The sequence below is a fragment of the Amia ocellicauda genome, chromosome 7, assembly GCF_036373705.1.
Source record: "Amia ocellicauda isolate fAmiCal2 chromosome 7, fAmiCal2.hap1, whole genome shotgun sequence".
Taxonomy (NCBI): Eukaryota; Metazoa; Chordata; class Actinopteri; order Amiiformes; family Amiidae; genus Amia; species Amia ocellicauda.
Window position 1 is genome coordinate 8,576,335 of NC_089856.1, and position 20,063 is coordinate 8,596,397.

General features: G+C 40.0%; 1 protein-coding gene across 3 annotated transcripts; it reads right to left on the reverse strand.

Moving 5' to 3' along the window:
• Nucleotides 1–949: 949 nt before the first annotated feature.
• pmela (premelanosome protein a) lies at nt 950–19,361 on the reverse strand. 3 transcript variants are annotated; one of them, XM_066708201.1, is made up of 13 exons: nt 19,224–19,361; nt 13,266–13,367; nt 12,745–12,891; nt 12,327–12,467; nt 11,790–11,951; nt 9,229–9,582; nt 8,391–8,612; nt 7,272–7,580; nt 5,934–6,113; nt 5,648–5,747; nt 4,577–4,782; nt 4,008–4,098; nt 950–3,365 (listed from the first exon to the last, which is right to left on the reverse strand). In XM_066708201.1, exons 1-13 carry the CDS (start codon nt 19,285–19,287, stop codon nt 3,209–3,211), a joined length of 2,235 nt encoding a protein of 744 aa, XP_066564298.1. In that variant the 5' UTR covers nt 19,288–19,361; the 3' UTR covers nt 950–3,208. The 3 variants fall into 3 exon arrangements, with proteins under 3 accessions (XP_066564298.1, XP_066564297.1, XP_066564296.1); XM_066708200.1 differs by having other exon boundaries at nt 950–3,362; nt 8,391–8,702; XM_066708199.1 differs by having other exon boundaries at nt 8,391–8,702.
• Nucleotides 19,362–20,063: the final 702 nt, after the last annotated feature.

Consider the following 20,063-nt stretch of genomic DNA (forward strand, 5'->3'; position numbering starts at 1 on the left):
TGCCCTAGACAGTCCCCCACTATCCCATGATGCAGCACTTTCTAAGTGGTTATGGATTCTGTGCTACATTGTGATCAGGTGCTTCCTACCTAATAGAGAAGCTGACGTTGGCTTCGATATTCCTTTCCTTAGTGACGCCTGACCTCTGGTGGACAAAATCTAGAATTACTGATTCACAAGCAAAAATTCGAAGTGGAAATTTAAAGCCGCTCAGATCGGACAGATGATTTGAAAAACCTACTCCATCAAGTGCTAAACAGGAATTGAACTTCAGGATGTCATTGTGGCACTTTCATTTGAACTTAATCAATTAACTTTATTTAAGAATGACATGCTTGTTTTTACCGTGACCCTGTACTGGGTGAAGTTATTGATAAAGGTTGGATGGATGGATGTTTGTTATTGCTGTATTGCTGATTTCTGCTGTAAGCTTCCATTGTCTTTCTTTGAGCAAATAGCCTGTACATCAGACTAGTGTTACTACCTATTGATTTGGGGCAGTGTTGAACTAGCTTCTGTAGTGTTGCTTATAGGGATTGGACAAACGGATATTTTACTTATTCTCATCACTGGCAGATCCAAACGCCCACCTTTAAAAACACAATGTACTGTGGTTTACTGCCCCGATATAGTCAGCACAAATGACAGTTCCTAGGAGATTATGTGTGATCTTATTTATTATAAAGGAAATATTGTTCATTTTATAAAGGTCAATTATATGTATATAAAACAGGAAATAGGTGAGGACAATTATATAAATGGGGTATATTATATTTCATATTACTTATTATTATAAGGCACTTCATGTTAAGATTGACCGTTTGTTCCCAGATGGCTTCATAGCTTGAAAAACCTTTTGTAGAAAATAATTATCTGAACTGGTGTTTAATTGCAGAACAGGACACAATGAGACAGTATTTGAAACAGATCAGAACCACACACACGACAGTCCGAATTGGAAATGGTTTTATTGAGTGGAATGAGAACACACAGCTACAAAGACAGGTCTAGCTTCTGAATCACACAGTGGCCGGAGAACATTAATATCACAGACTCGTATAACACCTTGAAACACTGCACAGGTAGACGTCACGGGTAATAATACAGCTCAAGAGTAACAGACCTGCAACAGGGAATTGAAAGGGCACCTGATGTCACTTCTGTCCCCTTAACATTCATTTCTAGACCATAAGCCACAATAGTGCCCGTGCCAAACTGGCGATTACAGTTTTCACCCCTGCCAATCAGAAGTGAATGCCACAGATCTTAAAAAAAACATTTAACTCAAATGCTGCACACTTGTGACCTATAGTGGCATGATGTATTCAAGTGGAGGGAAAACATAACTATCCTACCTCTTAGCACAACATTAGGAAAACATGGGATATCTGTGGGTCTGTCTTCTGACCCTGATGTGCTTTATAAGCCCTTATATTAAGGGACTGGACAAACTTAATCAGTATAGAACTAGCTATGGTTCATAAGATGTCCAACAGCTACCATTTTTACACTTTACACCAGCAAAGTACTAGGCCAAACCAGAGCCCTGATTATTGCAATGAAGTCAATGCAGGGGAAGGGGTTCTTTTTAAAATTCACAGTCTGTGGAATCAAATGTTATTTTGCGTGAATGAATCCCTGTTATCAGTTATAACCCTATTATTCCTGACACTATATTCTAGCCACAGTCCAAAACTCTGCATGTTAATTTTCTCCCTCAACATTTGAATATAGTTTCGAATCAGAAATGCACTGGCTGCCAGGTATTCAGTGAAATGAATGTGAGGGTGAGTTAGCTACCCGTAGAAAAGAAATAAGGGGTGCCACTAAGAAAAGTATCTGGGGTTTAAGTAGCTTATAGGCTCTGAAACATTAACATAGTCCTTGTATCAAATCTAATGGCAAAAGTAATTAAAGCCCTCATTTTATAATGGTGGTGATTGAGGCTGGCGTGGAAGAGATTGCTTTGTCAGAGATGTGTTCCTGAACAGCAGCACACAGAACAATGCAAAATCAAAAAACATCTCACTATGTTCAGATACTCTTTCAAATGTGTTATAAACCCTCAGATATCACTTATAACATTGGAGAAAACGGTTGAAAAACAGGCTAATTGCCAGCTCAAATAGCAATTACGTACATATAGCTTTTACATGGGAAAAGCCTCTTCTGATAGTCAGTACTTTAGAACATCTGAATACATTATAAATAAACTGGTCAGGGATATTGCATTCTTCTTTATTTTCGAGCACTGCTGATGGTAAACTTGATTGATAACGGCCAACAGGGCCACTGTACAAATACAAATTTCCATTATTGCATCACATCAATACAACGTTTAAGCCAAATTAGCCAATACAGTTTGGCAGCATCTGTAAATGATCACGATTTAAATCAAGTCTATAAAAACACACCAGGACATTCAATGATTCTGATTGTCAGAGGAAGTGTCCTCTTTAGTTGTCTATGAAAAACTATGCATCGATTAAACATAGCAAAGAGCAATCTAATTTTCTAGTACTGTTATCTGATATCTTAAAACCTGTTTAAAAAGAGGCATGAGGTTTCCAAACATCAATATTTGCCTGTGATCTCCCTGTGCAATTAGATTCTCAGTATACACATGTTTTTGGCAAAGTCCTGCAGAAGACTTATGTGATTTACCACTTAACACTCTGTACAGCAGGGGTCTCCAAACATACTCCTGCAGACTGGGAGTACTGGGTTGTTTTGTTTTTCATTCCAACACAGCTCTCAAGTACACCACAGAACCCATTACTCACTCAATCGGTTAAGATTGACATGATCTTCAACCAACAACTGAACCCAGTCTGGGGCTGGAGATCACAGTCTTGGAAATGGAACAGTTTTGTCTTTCATGGAACTTAACAAGCGTTCCGTGTCAGGTTGTGGAAAATGTAATCTGAGTTGTTCTTTAGGCACAGAAACTTGCCTTTGTAGGCCTTGGTAAGGGGCAAAGCTTAAGGGCAGTGCTATTGAAGACTAGACACGTGTGAACTGGTAGCGATACGGGGCTTCGCTTCTAGTATGCCTCGTACTGTGTGTGTGAGCACAGTGATTGTGAGTGTTGAGGTCTGAGAGCAGCGTGTGTGTGTGTGTGCAGTGTGTGTGTTGTGTGCGAGTGCAGTGTGGGTGAGTGTGGTGTGTGCGGGAGGGGAGGCGAGGGTGGTCGCGATGCTGATCTCGTTCAGACCACTCGGCCCTGCAGCAGGGGGCGGCTCTCTCCGGCCGGCTGGCGGCCCAGCAGACTCCACAGCAGCATGGGGAAGGAGGAGTGGCCGGGGCTGCCTGACGCACTGCCTGTGGGATCCTCTCTCAGTGGACGGTACTCCTTGATGCGCCTACTTGGGAAGAAGGGAAGGACAGAGCGCATTGGAGGAGAGAAGACAAGGTATTTACTGCACTGATATTCACATTTCCTTTTATTTAGCTTCCTATGTATTTCCGAATATTTTCTCATTTACCTAATTTCAGAAATTAAAGGGGAGTAACATTTTACTCTGAAACAAAAGGTTGTGAAAATCCACCTGTGCATTCAACATTCTCTAATTGCATCTTGCTCTTCGATTACCTGGAAGCTGATGACAAAACAATATAAATAGGGTTCTCAATTCTTAGGCAGAGTTTTTATAGCTGTACCTCAACCACAGAATCATTGAAAACTAACAGTTACCAAACAGCTTTCTCAACCTCATATGGGCCTGATTCATTCTACCAATCAGGGCATGTGAACAAATGATCAGTATTATCTGATAATTCTGTGCCAATTAGTACCAAATTAATATTTACGACATACACATATATACATATATTAATTGCTATCAATTTATTCTGGTCATTGTGGACCATACTAATTTTCCCACTTAATAAGAATCATTTAAACTGTCTACAATTACTCTTAAACTAATGCTAAAGGCTTTGTTGACAACAATGCAATGCCACTGATAAATTACAGCTGCTGAGTTAGTGTTAGTTGTTGAACTTACCTGTAGGTCAAGGCTATAGCTCCCACTGCACTGGCCAGGATGAGGATGCCCAGCACCATGGCGACTGTGCCAGCTGTGGAGGAGCTTGAACCTGCAATCCAGACACAGCCAATCAACACCAGCTAACATTCAAGAGCAGGGGTCTCCAACCCTAGTCTTGTGGAGCTTCAGTCCATATGGTTTAATCCATAGACACCTAAACCCTGCTGATTAAGATAGAGTTTGAATCGATATGGTCATATAGAGATAAATTGGGAAAGATGCTAGGATGCCCTTAACTTTCAAGGACAACTTTATAACTCCTCGTAGCTTTCTACATTGCCCGCTTCGAGACAAAATATGTACAAGAATTCAATGATTCAACCCTTCCAACAGATCAGTGATAGATAAACAACTCACCCAATCAACAAAGAAAGCATTTGGAGACTTCTTTAAAAATGTGTATAAGTTGTGCTTGTGTAAAACTAACAATGATGTTTCTTTCAGGTTAAGGAACGATGTCAAAATGTCCCTGGCATTACGGAGCTGCTGAGCCTCCCTGTCCAAGAGGAGCCCTGACACACACTCACCTACAGTGACGCTGACACGAGCGCTGGCGACGGCAAGGCTCACGTCGTTGGTCATCGACACGTTGATGCAGAAGACGCCCGTGTCATTGAAGAACTGGCGCAGGATGAGCTGGCATTCGGGCGATGGCTGCACCGCGGAACACACGGTCTGGACAGGGACTGCGCAGTCGGCATCGGACACCACCGTGCACACCTCGTTGGGCAGGCTGGCAGAGACGGATGGACAGACAGATAGACAGGCAAACACACACACAGTTGGTCAAGCAGCCTCGACGTGGTTCATAGAAGGATTAGGTAGCAAAGATGGCTGGATCAGTGAGAAATCATTGGCTTTTACACGCGTGTAACCAGTATGCACTAGAAACTTGTCCTGTAAAAATGTCTTCACTGTGCAATTGTGCACTTAGGAGAATATAAATAATTGGATTATCTGTCTTGTGAAACCTTGTGTTTTACAATTTTAATCTCTGCTCACCACTACTAACACAGGATGTAGACAGCACAGTGTAGTTTAAAGAGTTCATACCTTTCATTTGAAACAATATTATGCAGTGATTCATTAAGGTGATTACTGTTCATTACATGATACTTACTGATCAATGCTGTCTTTTCAGAGTTTGCTGAACACCTATTCAACCTGTAGAAAACTGTAAAGGTTCCCGCTACTTGCACTAAAACAGGGGATCTGTACAATTTGGACTGACAATCCATAGAAATCAAAAAGCCTGTATTAACTGGATCTGGAAAGTTTTTGATATTACATTTCTTAGCAGATTCAGAGTTCAGCTAGCTCTGAAAAAATATGATCGAAAAATAAGTAGGGTGTAATGAACCACATTTATTAAAATCAATGAATCATGGAATAACATGGTTTCAGAAGACAGATGTGCATAAACTGCATGCATTCCAAAACGTGGGTCCGGTCATCTACTGCTTTTCACACTGTGAGGCCACAGCACAAACAGCGGAGCTAAGGGACTGTAGGATGACTGATGTAACTTGAACATGGCGGAGCTCACAGGCAGGTTCACAGCCAATAACTGCTACAGGTTTTCTCAAGGCAGGTCTCACCTTCCCTGGCAGGTGATCGTGAGGTCCACTGCGTTCTGCTCCACCTCAGCCTCCATCACGACATTGGCCACCTGGACAATCTCCACGCTCTCGATGCCCTCTGGAGCGACACACACAATGAGTGGCAATCAAAGACACTACAGGAAGCTGAGAATAGCAGCGAAGGGGAGTGACAGTAGGGAGCAATATCTTTGTGTGTTGAGACTCTAGTGTTGTGGTATGTTACATCGCATCACGGTGGTAACTGTGTGTCTATACAGTGCTACAGGATTGTTCAGTGACTCACGGACGATGTCCACTCCGGTGGAGTAGGAGCCATAGCGGTAGATGAGGCACCCCTCGGCAGGGGTCTCTGGGGCCTGGCGCTTGGCCACCAGCACTGGCACATCTGCTGCCACTGTGCCAACCTCCACCACCAACCCTGTGGCGGCCTCTGCCAGGGCTACGGTAGGATCAGCGGCTGCATCTGAGGACAAGGTGTTCATTGAACCATTAGTTATAAATTAGCGGTTTTGTGTTATTCCTTGTTCTTTCTTTGCTGCAGGTTCTGAGAAGTCATCGCAGACGTGAAGGGTGAAAGGTAAATTAAAAGTCTACTGAACAGTATGAAACATAAATCAGTTTTAATACAAACAAATGGCTTCTCAGTTTCTGGAGTTCAGTCTTTAAACATAGAGGAGATTTTTAAAACCTTAGCTTGAAGCTTATTGGTAATCTTAATAATAGTATGGAGTGTTTATGGTTCACATTATTTACTGCTGAGTAGACCTTTCATTGGGAATTTGAATTATGGTTCAATTAATCTATGCAGTGAAAAAAGATCTAGAAGTAAACACACATATAGTTTAAGAAAAAATACTGGGTTGTGGTTTTGTCAGTGCCTATGATCAGACACATGTGCATCTCAACACAGAGGTACAAACATAGTCTTGCATCTCCAGCTGTTATTTTTGAGAGCTGTTAATCGCCCTTGGAGACAAAATCATTAAAACTTCCAAGATAAGAAAACATTTAAGATCCCTGCCTGAAGTCATACGAAGGACGGTTTCTACATTTCTACATATTCCTCCATCTTCTAAACCTTCTTCTTATTGAATTTAGGGTTTGCAAAATAATCTGTAATCTCTGCTACTGCTCTAAATTGCATAGACCTTTTTTAAACATTTAACATAACAATTGTATTAATTAGCTCCTTTCTCAAAACATATTTTTTCCCCATCAGTCTTTGGTTTCAGAAGGTGTGTTCTTGCCAGGATATTCACCACAACAGAATTCTGTTCAGTCTGTCCTCAACTCGTTAAATACATTGTTGATCGCTCAGAGCAATTCTTAACACACAACCAATTTATGAGACAGAAGTGGTAGTTATAGTGTGTCAAAGACTCCCTAAACAAGGACCCTGTGGGGGAGGTCTGAATCCCAGCACTTGCTAAAGGGGTCATGCTATTTTCTAAGGCCAGGTCATCTTGTTAAAAGCTGGAACTAGCTTTAAATAAAGGTTTTATAAAGTAAGTAGCAGGGTTTACACTTGAGTTTCAGCCATGCCAAATGTAGGGTCTTTAAGAGATACATTTACATTCATAAGACTAAATTACAACATTAAAAAAAAATCCATTCTGTTCACCTGCAGTTTCCTGGCTTGCCACCTCCACAGCCTCCTCGGCCTGAGCTGTTGCCACAAGAGACACAGAGAGGTCTGTCTCAGCTGGGAGGACGGAGGCAGCCAGTGTGATGGGGTTGACTGGGGCTGCGGTGTCTGCTGGGATGGCCTCATTTTCAACCTCCTCAACAGGGACGGCTGTCTCATCAAAGGGGACGGCTGTCTCATCAACAGGGACGGCTGTCTCATCAACGGGGATGGCTGTCTCATCAACGGCTGCCTCCGAGACAACGATGTCTGCTGGGGCAGCAGAGGCAGCCACCACGGCGTCCCCTTAAAATAGAGAGGAGAGGAGGCCCGTCTAATCTAATTTAATTTTAAGTATCTGTTCAAACCCCATCATGTTACCTGAAAAAACCTGGCTCCAGCTGCACGACTGGGTCCTCTGCTGCTGATCACCATAACTCTGCATAAAGAAGTGCTTCCTATTTCCAGTTTTAAAATTAGCTTCATTTTCCAGTTGTGACCACTAGTCTTGTGGATATACCTTGTGAATTTAAACTAGGCCTCAGTTAACTGAATCTATTCTCTTTAGAATTTACAATACTTTAATCAACCCTCTCCAAGTCTTCTCTGCCCGAGACTAACCTTTAACTATGCTCTGAATTAGATGACAATACATTATGCATGAATCTAATAAAGAAACTAGGACTGAAAATGTATTAAAGGCAGGTCAGTGAACTCAAAATCGCTTTTTCATGATGGAAACTGGAGCCTCCACTAAAATGCATCTTCCTGCCTTAGTGTTTTTGACATTTTCTTGCTGCTCTGTTAGCTATTCCTCCTTCTTTGAGGTCATCTGTAAGTTTTAACAAGCTTACTATCTATGCTGGAGTCTAGATTAGTGTTCTTATAAACCCAGTCCTCAGGGGCCACAGCCTAGCAGGGTCTCCAGTTCTCTTTAAATCACCACCTGCCTTGGACCTGGAAAAGGGTCCTTGTGGACTGAACTGGAAGAACACTGGTCTAGATTGTGAGTGGTCAGTGGTGGCTAAACCGATCTCTAAGATACTCTATTCACAATTTACTGACATTACTATTTTGTGTTCTTCACATCCTGTCAATCCACCAGCATCCCCATACCTTCGATTTCTTCAGCTGGAGCAGCAGAGACAGCGGGCACAATGGGTTCCTCTGCAGCCGTCTCATCTACAGCAATGTCCTCTGCAGCCTCGGCAGTGGGAACAGCAGACACAGCCGGAACAGCTGCGGCTTCCCCTTCGACTGCTGCAGCCGGGTCCGTCTCTCCCTCTGCAGGTACCACGGTGTTGTCCACAGGTACTGCCAGGTCGATGCTGGCTGCGTCTTGAGGCAGGGTAGGAGCAGAGGGGTTAACCGTGGGGGCAGCAGCAGGGGTGGACACTGCCACCGGGGCAGCAGAAGGATCACCTGAGGCTGTTAACAACACGCAAGTGAAAAGAAGAAGGCATTTTAATCAGAGCTGGTGGCATTTCCACTGATTTCGGGAGAAGAACTGAAGAACTGATATGTATCTGTTATTGTTTTAACTTTAATCTTAGTTGTTGCTTTTCTACTGATCTGTTGTACACAACACAGCACAGAATAACAAAACACTGTGATCTGACATCGATCACCCTAATAATAGGTGCTGTAGAAAATAAAGATGGATTGAATTGTTTAGGTTAAAAAAACTGAACTGAAACAATTCAATACAAATCTGTTTTGCTAAGTTTTTCCAAAAGCAAAAGATAAAAATACTTCAGGCTTCTGAAATAGGAGACACTGCTTCCTGCCTTGTGGCTTCCTCTGCAGACTCTCTTCCATGATGGTTTTATTGTGACAATATAATCAAAGCAGCATTATATTATGTTTATTTTCCAGGACATGAGATTGCAATGCTTTCCTATGACTAAACTCTGTCTGCCCGGTATATAGAAACTGAATTGAATCTCCTCCTCACCAGTGGTGCCCTGTTGTGGGGGCTGGGAGGTGAGCAGTCCAGCGGTGGGGTTGGCAGCGGTGGGGATGTCTCCGGAGGTGGTGCAACCTGCGTTGGGGATGGCTGCCTGCAGGACCACCTGTGGGCGGAAAGTGCCAGGGGAGAGGTAGGTGTGGGTCACTGTGAGGTCACGAGAGATCAGGGTGCCACTATTGTCCCCAAAGTCCCAGTTGAAGGTGATATCAGAGTCGCTCAGGTACTGGCTGGGATCATGCAGATGGATGGAGAAGGCGATGGCCCGGTTTTGGATGAAGTTCTGGTCAGCCACGTTAAGGTCATTGACTTGTGACAGGTCCACGGCAAAGGGAATCTGATCTGGATGGAGAAAAGGAAAGGAAAAACAGTTTATTCCCATTATTTATAAACTGTAGTAGGGACTCAGTTTACAAAACTGTCCAAAACTCCAACCAATAAGGACCAGTTTAATAAAATACCTTAAATGAGATTTAGCCTTAATATTGAAGCCTTAATGTTTATAAATAATATTAATTTATGAATATTTAGCCTTAATATTGAAAATCCATATTTTCTATGGTTATTCTATAAGTAGAAATATATTCCGTGGAGTGAGTTTTTCCATGTCCAGAAATCAGAGATATGCTGTGTCACGGGTACTAACTGTGGAGCTGCTTTGCTAGAAGTCAATAGAGGAAATCAGAAAAATCACGAAAATCATTAAAAAAGCACATTTAATGCACGTTCGATTACCCCATCACACTATTTATCTGAAAGATCAATCGGTTTGTAGTCATAAAAAGTTATTTTCATCACGCAGAACTGTCGCTATTATTTGACATGATCATTTTGTACGGGGGACTGCCGTGTAGGCTACAGCGCCCACGAGTGTCATCCCCATGTCCATCGCTAGATGTCGCCCCACCCCAATTTTCCCTTCTGTTTCTCTTGCCTTTGTCTCCATTATTGAATCATTACTTTCACCTGCCTCCAGTTTCCCTGCCCATCTACTCTATTTAAACCTCTTCCAGCTACACCTTTACCACGAAGTCTTGTCTGCAGTTTACAACATTTCTGAGCCTGTTTCTTGTTTAGTGTTTGGCTGTTCGTGTTTATTGACACTTGCCTGTTTTTTTGAGACCACACTTTCCGGATTTCCTTTGCTCTACTGTCTGGCTGATCGCTTGACCCTACGCCTGATATTTGTAATGTTCAGACTGTACAATGCACTAGTTAGAGCTCATCTGGATACTGTGTGCAGTTCTGGGCTCCACACTTCAAGAAAGATATCGCTGCTCTAGAGGCAGTTCAGAGGAGAGCAACCAGACTTATTCCAGGTCTGAAGGGATTGTCCTACTGAGAGACTGAGGGAACTGAACCTTTTCACCCTGGAACAGAGGAGACTACGTGGGGACTTGATCCAAGTCTTCAAAATCATGAAAGGCATCGACCACATCAAACCAGAGGAGCTTTTCCAGATCAGCAGGGACACACGCACCCGGGGACACAAATGGGAATTGGGCTTCAAGGCATTCAAAACGGAAAACAGGAGACACTTCTTCACAAAGAGAGTCATCACAATCTGGAACAAACTCCCCAGCAATGTGGTAGATGCTGAAAATTTGGGAACATTCATATTATATAGGTCTATTTGAGTATTCAGCACCTTAAGAATTTGGGAAACTCCAGAGTCAGAGACTGATAAGAAATGATATACAGGGGCTCCATTTTGCTAGTTTGGTTTGAGTACTGAGCTGAGGACTTTGTTTAGCCGTTTCTTCACAGATAAGGTATCTATTTCCAGAATATGGCTCGGTAGATTGTTGTAGAAACACACAATCCTTTGTATAAGTGCTTCAGTCCTGAATGGACATCTGCTTGATCGACACTAGGGGCTCCCCAGGACCATTGAGGGGTGGAGACTGCTGTTAAGGACAATGTTACCCAAATCTTTCTTTCTCCTATTAGGCCAGAAACAATACAACATCCACTGTCTCTTTTTATAAAACCTGAGCAGTATTTCATTAAAATATACCACTCTACTTCCTTATTAATATTTGGAATGCAACTTGTTTCACACATCAGACACTTTGTTATTCTTAATTAAAAAGTTGAGCAATTAAGTCACACCTAATTTTAAAACTAATAAGGAAATAGCATAGTTAATGTTTATGTTTTTATTGTTCATGAAATACTGCATGGTAGAGCTTTAAATATTAAATGCAAACCTTTAAATTTTAAATATAAATGTGTGGCAAAAACCTTCAGTTACAGTTCAGTAACTTGCACATATTTCCCACCTTGTGCTCTTATTTAATCCATAATTTTTCTTGCAGTTTTAATTGTGTTGATTGTGTCACCATTGCACCTAGCACTGACATAACTATCACCACACTTGAACACATACTTGACTTTATTTGAAATTATTCCAGTTCGGACTCACACAGTATCATGTACTGTCAAATGTTTCCATGAAAAGTGTACATTTATATTCAGTGACAACTATAAGTCACCCTGGGATAGAGCATTTACTAATTAATAAAATAATATAGACGACAGATGCCCACCTGTGATGGAGAACTGCGTTGATGCATATCCCAGGGGTACAAACTTTTCCTTGCCCCTGCAGTGGTAGATGACCACCTCCATGTTGTACGAGCCAAGGGGTACATTGTCAGTGCCGATGGTGAGGGAGGAAGAGGGGCCGTCTGCTACCTGCCAGTACCGTCCTGGGAAACAGAGACAGAGGTGCCTGGGTTAGTGCGCCACGCAGCTGGAGAAGACGATTCAAACCCTTCATTTGCAACAATGTAATTTAGTTGAATCAGTATTATATATTATAAATATATTTAGGACTGTCCACTTCCAACATTTATTTCTGCCACAACTGCCTGCCTTTAAAGCTGTAATTATTGCTGTTAATCCACCTCCACTTCTCAATTAAATCATGAACATCTGATGACAAATAGCACATTTATTAATAATTGGTTTCTATTAAACTTACATTCTATAAACTGGTGCATGCATCCTCTAATTATACTTCAATGATATCTTTCCCATTTATTAAATCCAGGCTCGTAACAGTACTGTGACAATCCTCTTACCCCATGTCTTCCAAACAAACACATAGCTGGGCTTCTTGTCTGAGGTTCTGGTGAAAGGGGTCCCATCTGGAAAGACCCCAGACCATTCTTCTGAGGAGTTGCGCCCGGGGTAAACTTGTTCCCCTCTCCGATAGTGGGTCCCTGCAGAGAGAGGACCCATCAGGTGGTAAACATTTAAACATAAAAATCAAACGCACTTCTTCACTGCTATTGTAAATTAATGTATTCTTTTTTTAGTTGTATATTTGGTGCTCTAAAAAAATAATGTATTGACTTCTGCTACACTCAATTCAGATTTGCTCATTTCCAAATAATTTCTGCTTTGCAATATTTGATTACCTGATTAGGAGACTAACATAGTGCATAAAACTATGTGAAATCTCTATATAATTAAAATTAAACTTGCTTAGGAGCTCACCGTTAATGGTACAGTTTTCGGACCACACCACCTGGCCGTTGGGCAGCACGGTCTGGTTGTGCGGGAAGCGCAGCTCGATGGTGAAGGTGGCCTTGGCACCGATGAGAGTGGGGGCATCGTTACTGATGTCAAAGGTCACTTCGCCCCCTGAAAGACGAAACCACAGCGGGGTTGACAGGACAGTAAGTACAGTGCAAAAATATTCCAAAGCTATGCCCATGACACAGACACGGAACAATCAGACTACAGGAAACAGCTGAATCGCAGTATTATTATTATTAACAGAGAAAAACTTAAAGTAATATTAACATGGGGACATAAATAATACTGAGACAGTGAAGTGTGTACCCTGTTACATGCAGTATACTCCACATTTTAAGAGCATTTTTGTTATAGATATAAGTAATTGTATGGATACCTGTTTTATGAAATGTTTTAAAAGTTAAATGTTTTTGCAGTTCATAATTACAGATGTTTTCCTTGAGACAGGACATTTGTAAACATGTGACCTGTCACCCTACCTCTCCAGCAGTCTCTGTTGCGGCGGTCGCCCTCTTTCCACATGGGGTACATCCTGGTATTCCATGAGCGGTAACGAGAGAACCCGCGGGAGCCTCTTGGCCCTAGAAGAGTGTGCAAGAATAAGAGAGGAGAATGAGGTAATATATTAAAAATGTATGTTACTTTATCTAACTGTTTCTTCTGTAGACAAGCACTCTGACAGTGCTGTCTGACATAAGGAAGTAACGACACACCAGCCATATTCATTTACAATATGAAATATATTTTGCATTTTCACATACCCTGCACAATATATTAGAAAGGATATCAAAGTTATAAAATAAAACATTGGTGTGTAAAGGCTTTCCTGATGAAATGTTGTGGTATCTGAATGAAAAGCTAACTTAAACATGAAAATTACAATTGCATTTCATTTTTTCCTTTCAAGTCTAATTACATACTATTATTTGTATTTCGGAAAAAAAAAATCCTTGTGCATCTCCTGAAATCAGAAAAAACAGATCTAAAGCTGCATTACTCCATTAAAATGTTTGTATTCAGTATTTTTGTTTAGTAAAATGTCTGTATTTAGTGTAATTTAGTTCCAACTGAGAAAAGCTTTGGTTTTCATCCTTCCTGGGAACTTAACTACTTAAATCAGCTAATTGTTGTTCTAAGGGTAATGATTTAAACTGATTTCCAAGTTCTTGAGGTGCTGGTGGTTCAATGAAACCTGGTGAATGTGGAATGGAGGTTTGTGAGATCTTAGAGATAATAGGCCTCTGGTTTATGAATTTAGAGAGCCTTGCATTTGAACAGGATCAGATTATACCTGGCCACACAAAAGAGAAAGAAGATGTATGTATGAAAGATTTACCCAAAGTTAGATATCCTTAAAATGTAAACTTTCTCTCTGTTATGAAGCCTACAGAAAACATATAGAGTTGAAGCTGGTGAGGAATTGTTGTGCAAAACCTTCCCTCCCTCCTTCCAACACGTCCTAAGACTCCCAAGTTAAATCACATGATTGTCTGCTCAGCTGCCTACCTCAAGTTGCAGAGGAGGGAGTGGGGAGAGGAAGAGAGCGGGCAGCGGCTGGTGGGTCTGAGAAGGAGTTCCAGCCTGTGAGAGTCACACGGCCCCTGCAATCCCCCTCAATCTCTTTCATGTGACTCTCAGCTGAGCCTCTGCTTCAGCCCTAATCCAGCCGCCTGGCTCTATGAAAGGGGGAGCTTTTATAGACTTGCCCTCCTCACTGAACTGCATGAAAGGCTGAGTGTGTGGTCGGCTGTGTAACCTCGAGCAGAGAGACGTAACAGAATCTGAGGTTCAAACTTCTGGATTCAGTAAAATGTCAGTGGATCTCCATTCCAGTTTGGGAATGTGAAGGGATCTGAACCTGCACTAGGTTTCACAAATAAATGCTATCGCCCAATCAAGCCTTACTTTCTAATTCAGAAGAAGAATGTAGAAACACTGTTAAAATCGAAGTATAGGATATTAATAGTTATCCTCTCTGCCATACAGCTTGTGTAGAATCGGGGTTTCTAGCATTTAAGTTATCTTTTTCATTCTACATTGGGTGGATACAGTCCAACAAAATACATATTAATCTTCTAAAAAAGTATGTTTTTCTATTATTCTAGCACTCACTGGCCATATAGTTAAATGTGTTTCTCTCCCTGTCTTTTTTGAAAGAATATATAGCATGATAAAACAATACAAACACCGTCCTTGGTTGTGGGTTGTTTAGGAGAAAGAAGGATAAAAGCTTTTATGTGTTATGGCCAAGGTCTGTTCTAGTAGAAAAAAACAAATGTGATTATATATATATATAACCTTTTCCATCTCAGTTTAAGAACAGATTTGCCCTTCAGACGAGACATTAAACCAAAGTCCCGACTTCCTGTGCTCATTAGAGATGCCGTGGTACTTTTTGAAAGAGTAACCCTGGTGGCCTTGTCTAAACTCCAAATCAGGCATTCTCATTCTAGTCTAACAAAGGACCCCCTTTAGCTGTAATGGTCAAAATAACACCTCATGTCTCCTACTTATCTGCAGTGTGTTGGGCTACTGGTGCAAACTTACATAGAATATAATTTATACCAATTTATACCACAGCTAAACACCATACTCTAGTTTTTGTTCAGATTCATTACAACTGTTTTAAACTGCTTAAAAATGGTACATTTGCTGTGTAGGTTTCCATGGATTGCATGGGCCCTGAGCACAATTTTGTAAAGGACTGTACTTGCTTCTGGGAGTCTGAATCCACAGGCTGTATATGAATTATGCAACAGTGTCTGTGTTCGAAGAGTACAGAGAAACGTGGTGGTGAGGTTGACTCTGCAAAGCAGCAAGAAAACATATATTGATAGACCCTCTATCACAAGACTGTTAGTCATGAGAACTTCAGAAATTATGTAGATCAGGCTGTTTTTTATAACTAATATTATCCCGTTAGCAGATTTAACCTCATCAGGAATCTATTCAGTACTGTGGAAAGAGTATAAAGTACTTCCTGAAATTCACAGGAATAAAGGACTCCAAAATTCACTACAGTACCAAACAATTGACCTTTTTTATTTCACCACATCTGTTATATTTTTTATGAATAAAACTATACAAAACAAAACTTTTCATCCAAACAAAGAGAGCAGAGGGCTATAACAGTCCGTGACACCTTAAATTGTATAATCAGTCCACAAGATAACTACTGAAAAAGTTAACCTAAAACATTACTTAAAAAATCAGCCTCAAAAGCAGGATCAAAAGTCACAAATACAAAAAGGAAAAAATACTACAGATTACAGTGTGAAATTAAGGAAACCTTTACACAAAGGGTTGTAAGTGTAGAAACAAAGTAGAAAAAAGCCAGACTGGCTTCTGGCAGACATTGGTTTCCGCTGATTGAGGTCATGAGCAACAGTAACATCATGCAATAAAAGAATGTTATTTTAAATTAAGACTGAAGTAATCTGTGATAAACTCCCAGACAAATCCCCTCTCTGTTGTTTTTGTGTGTTTTTTGTAGGTAACATTGTTAATTGACCATTTAATTGACCAACAGTTGCTGTTAAAGATGCAATTTCTATGGTTAATTGTGGTTATCTATGGTGTCTCTGCATTAGGATGTTGGCACAGCAATTCTATGGTGCATTATTCAGTATAATGAGATAATACCAGGGCAATCGTGATATGATTTCTGTGAATGGGTTCTGAAATACAATTACTTTTCTTCTTGGATGTTTTATCCCCAGGTTGTACATTAAGTGAATAAGCTGATGTCTTTATCCAATGCAATTTACATGTAGAAACACTAGTATAAAATATTCTGCATATAAATAACATTACAAGAGTGATAACGGCATTCTTAAGGAGCTTCTCCTAAAAAAGTAATTCGTGATTTCTTTTAACAAGTCTTATTTACTTTAAATCACTAAATTCACTGCAGATTCTAAGAGTAGCAAGAAGGGTGATAAACACTATTTGGGATCTACAGCACTAATTATCTTACACAGGCTAATTACAGAATGAACACCTTAGAACAGCCCTTCACTGCCTAAAATGTGCTGTTCAAGTGACTCTGGCTTTTCTTGTCATAGTTCTCCATGGTTTGTTGTCAGTGTTTATTATCTCAAAATGAATAAATCAATCCAGCAAAATCACTGCAAAACAATGCCAAAAAACAGGCTGAAATGCCCAGTGGAATTACACCAGAGAAAGGTGATCTATATTTGAATTACTTTACATTATGTAATTTCTAAATGGGCCATATTTTGTGCTATCTCACAAAAGAATCTGCATCACTGTCTTCATCAACAAAACCTTCTCCATCTCTCCTCAGGATAGTACAATTTGCTTCATCACTGTTTTAAAGAAATACATTATTCTGAGCAACATCCTTAGGTACCACCACAAATTTTTGACCCCCATTTATCTTTCTGAACCAGATAAAAGACACCAAATCAGATCACGCTAACATTCCTACAATCTTGCCTGTTCAAGAGCACGTATAATTTAAGCTCCTTTTTTATATAACCAAATGATAAGATTTAGTGTTCATTGCCTGGCCAATCAGATGCTTTAATCACTAGGTAGATCCCAGAATCCAGCACTAAATTAGCTTCTGAAAAGCTGTATTATTTCCTAGGGGGTCTATAAGCAAGAGTAGCTCAGTAATGATTCAGTCAGATGTATAATACACTTCTGTTTCACTCAACCTAGACTCTCCCTGTTCATATTCACTGAGTAAGAAATCCAGAACTACTATCCTTACTGTGTTACACCAACAGTGCCATAAGCTAAGTGTTTAATGGCAGGCCCCTGTGATTAAATACAACAGTGCTATTGTTTTCTCTAATATAAAAATAAACAACTTTAAACTTTCACTTAAGGGAGATCGATGTAATAATGAGGCAATTCAATCATCTGATAAGGACACAGGAGGCGTGCTAAAATATAAAATGTATGATTTAGATTTGTACTTCATCAAATAAAATTAAAACAAAGCCCTAACTGAAGCCAGTAAACCTACTTTAGGGCAGACACAAGCATGTAATGCATCATAAGGCAGAAATGAACAGTCAGTGATTCAAGGAGACAAATTAATGATTCCAAATTAAAAGAGAAAAAGTTTAGAGGTCGCTGTTCTCTGATGTAAAGGATAATACAAAGGGCAAGATGGGAGATAACTGCAGACACCAAAAAATAAAATTACACATTGCACTGGACTTTATTTTCCTTATTAGTGCTGTTGCCACAAAATCATAACCGATTGTAGTTAAATGGATCTCAAAATATGGTTAAAGGGAATAGAAACATTAAAACCAAAAATATCCAATCCTATATATATCCTGTCATGTCTAAGTTTCCATCCAAAGGTTAATTGATTGTGTTTAATGGAAACAATAACTTGATGCAGAATGCAAGGCTTGTATATGGGGGACCTTAAACCAATGTAAATATAATCTGAAAGCAGATGGATTTTTAAACCTCTATTTATTAGATTTTGCAATGGGAAAAAAGAGAAGAAATCCAATACAAATCGTGTTGTATCCAACTAGTTGGTCAGACCAACAGTAGTTACTTTGCATTACTTTCCACATAAATTTGGCAATACCTGTTACCATAGGATGTCAATGTGTGAGGATATAGTATGAATGAAAACCAGGCAAACACAGTATATTAGAACAAAACTCATGGCATTAAAAATAGTCTAGAAATCTTAATGTGTAAAAATTTATATTGTTTCGGAATAATCTCACTCTTCTTTTGCACTTGTCAATGGAAAGGTCTAGATTAGTTTACGGAGAATTAGTTCCTCTAACGTCTTGTTATTATTATTATTATTTCACTGCAAGTTTGCTTTTATGTTACTTAATGTCAGATCATGTCTATTAAAAGTGATCTGTAAAACCAGAAAACAGCAGGGTCATTCTCAATGCTTTCTGCTCCATTTAATTGGATTAATTGGATCCTGCTATTCTGAAAATGAGTGCAATTGAAAAAACTGAAAAGGAGCAAATCTAGCAAGGGATTAGAATATAATATGTTAGTCCTCTCTTAAACATAGTTTTCTTTTTTAAGTAATTATTTAGTTATTTACTTATCACAAACCAAAATCTAGACAAGACAGCAGTTGTATATAACCTTATTTTTTACAATTAAATAAAATGTGGCCTACAGCTGTAGAATGTTGTTACCTTCTGGCCAAATCAATGTGAGGCACAAATTGAATGAAGCAATCAATGAAATGCAAATAAGCCCATATTGTTTAACCTACTCTCTGTTTTGCCTGTACTTTATTATAAGGGCATAGTATTTTAATTCTATGAGATCTGAGTAAACACCAAGTTAAGGATAACTAGCAGCAATGAGTGTGCGTAACACACTGAAATCTATTTAAAAATATATATAATATAGTGCCTATCTGAAATCTTTAAAGTACAAACTCCTGTAGGAATAGATCTACTTACTCTCGTTATGTGCAGAAGCCATTGAAAAGAGAGCCAAGCCCAGTGCCAGTAAAATGATCCTCATTTTGTGATTTTCACCTCCAGAAAATATATATATGGTCACTGTACTGAATTCCTGTAGAGAACATTTGAGGGTCTGCATCTCTTTAAATGGGCACCACCGGAGTATATTAACATAACCCCACCTCTTACCCCCTGACATCACAGCCAAGGTTGGAAAATACCTCCCCCAAACACGAGTACCTGCTATGAAAGATGCACACAGACACACACAGGCCGACACATACACACACTGACAAACACAATGTAAGCTGTTCCGATGGGAACCAGACTCTTTGAATTGGGATGGGCTAAATTTGTCAAATGATCTTGAATTATTTGCTCAACTCACATAGTTATTTAATTACCCTAATTTCACTAAGAACGTGAAAGCATTGAGGAAGAAAATTAGCTCACGTTGGCCCATCTCTCTTGTATGATTGCTAGTGTTTTAATATTGACTCCAGGATCTCTTCCAGTTGTTTCTTGAAGGGTCCCAGGATATCAACAACAAAGTAGGGGAGCTTATTCTGGACAGGCTCCATCCTTTGTGAAAAGATGTGCCTCCCTCCTGGGGATGTTAATAATTGTCCTGGTTTTTGTTGATCCAGAAGTAGTCCAGTGGGTTTGTCAATATCTGTCAGGATTTTGAAAGCTTCTATCAAGTCCCCCTACATATTCTCTTCTCTTGCAGACTGAAAATATGCAGGTCCTTTAATCTTTTCTTTGGAATTAACCTGGTTGCTATTTGAATAACTCATTCCAAAGAAGCAATGCATTTTTATAACATGAAAATAAAAA

Excerpts from the sequence above, each read along its gene's own strand:
- pmela (XM_066708199.1), bottom strand. The coding sequence starts at position 19,287 with ATGAGGATCATTTTACTGGCACTGGGCTTGGCTCTCTTTTCAATGGCT. Across the intron at positions 12,892-13,265 it reads CAACAGAGACTGCTGGAGAG|GGGGCGAAGTGACCTTTGAC; the intron begins GTAGGGTGACAG and ends TTCGTCTTTCAG. Across the intron at positions 12,468-12,744 it reads CGAAAACTGTACCATTAACG|GGACCCACTATCGGAGAGGG; the intron begins GTGAGCTCCTAA and ends CTCTCTCTGCAG.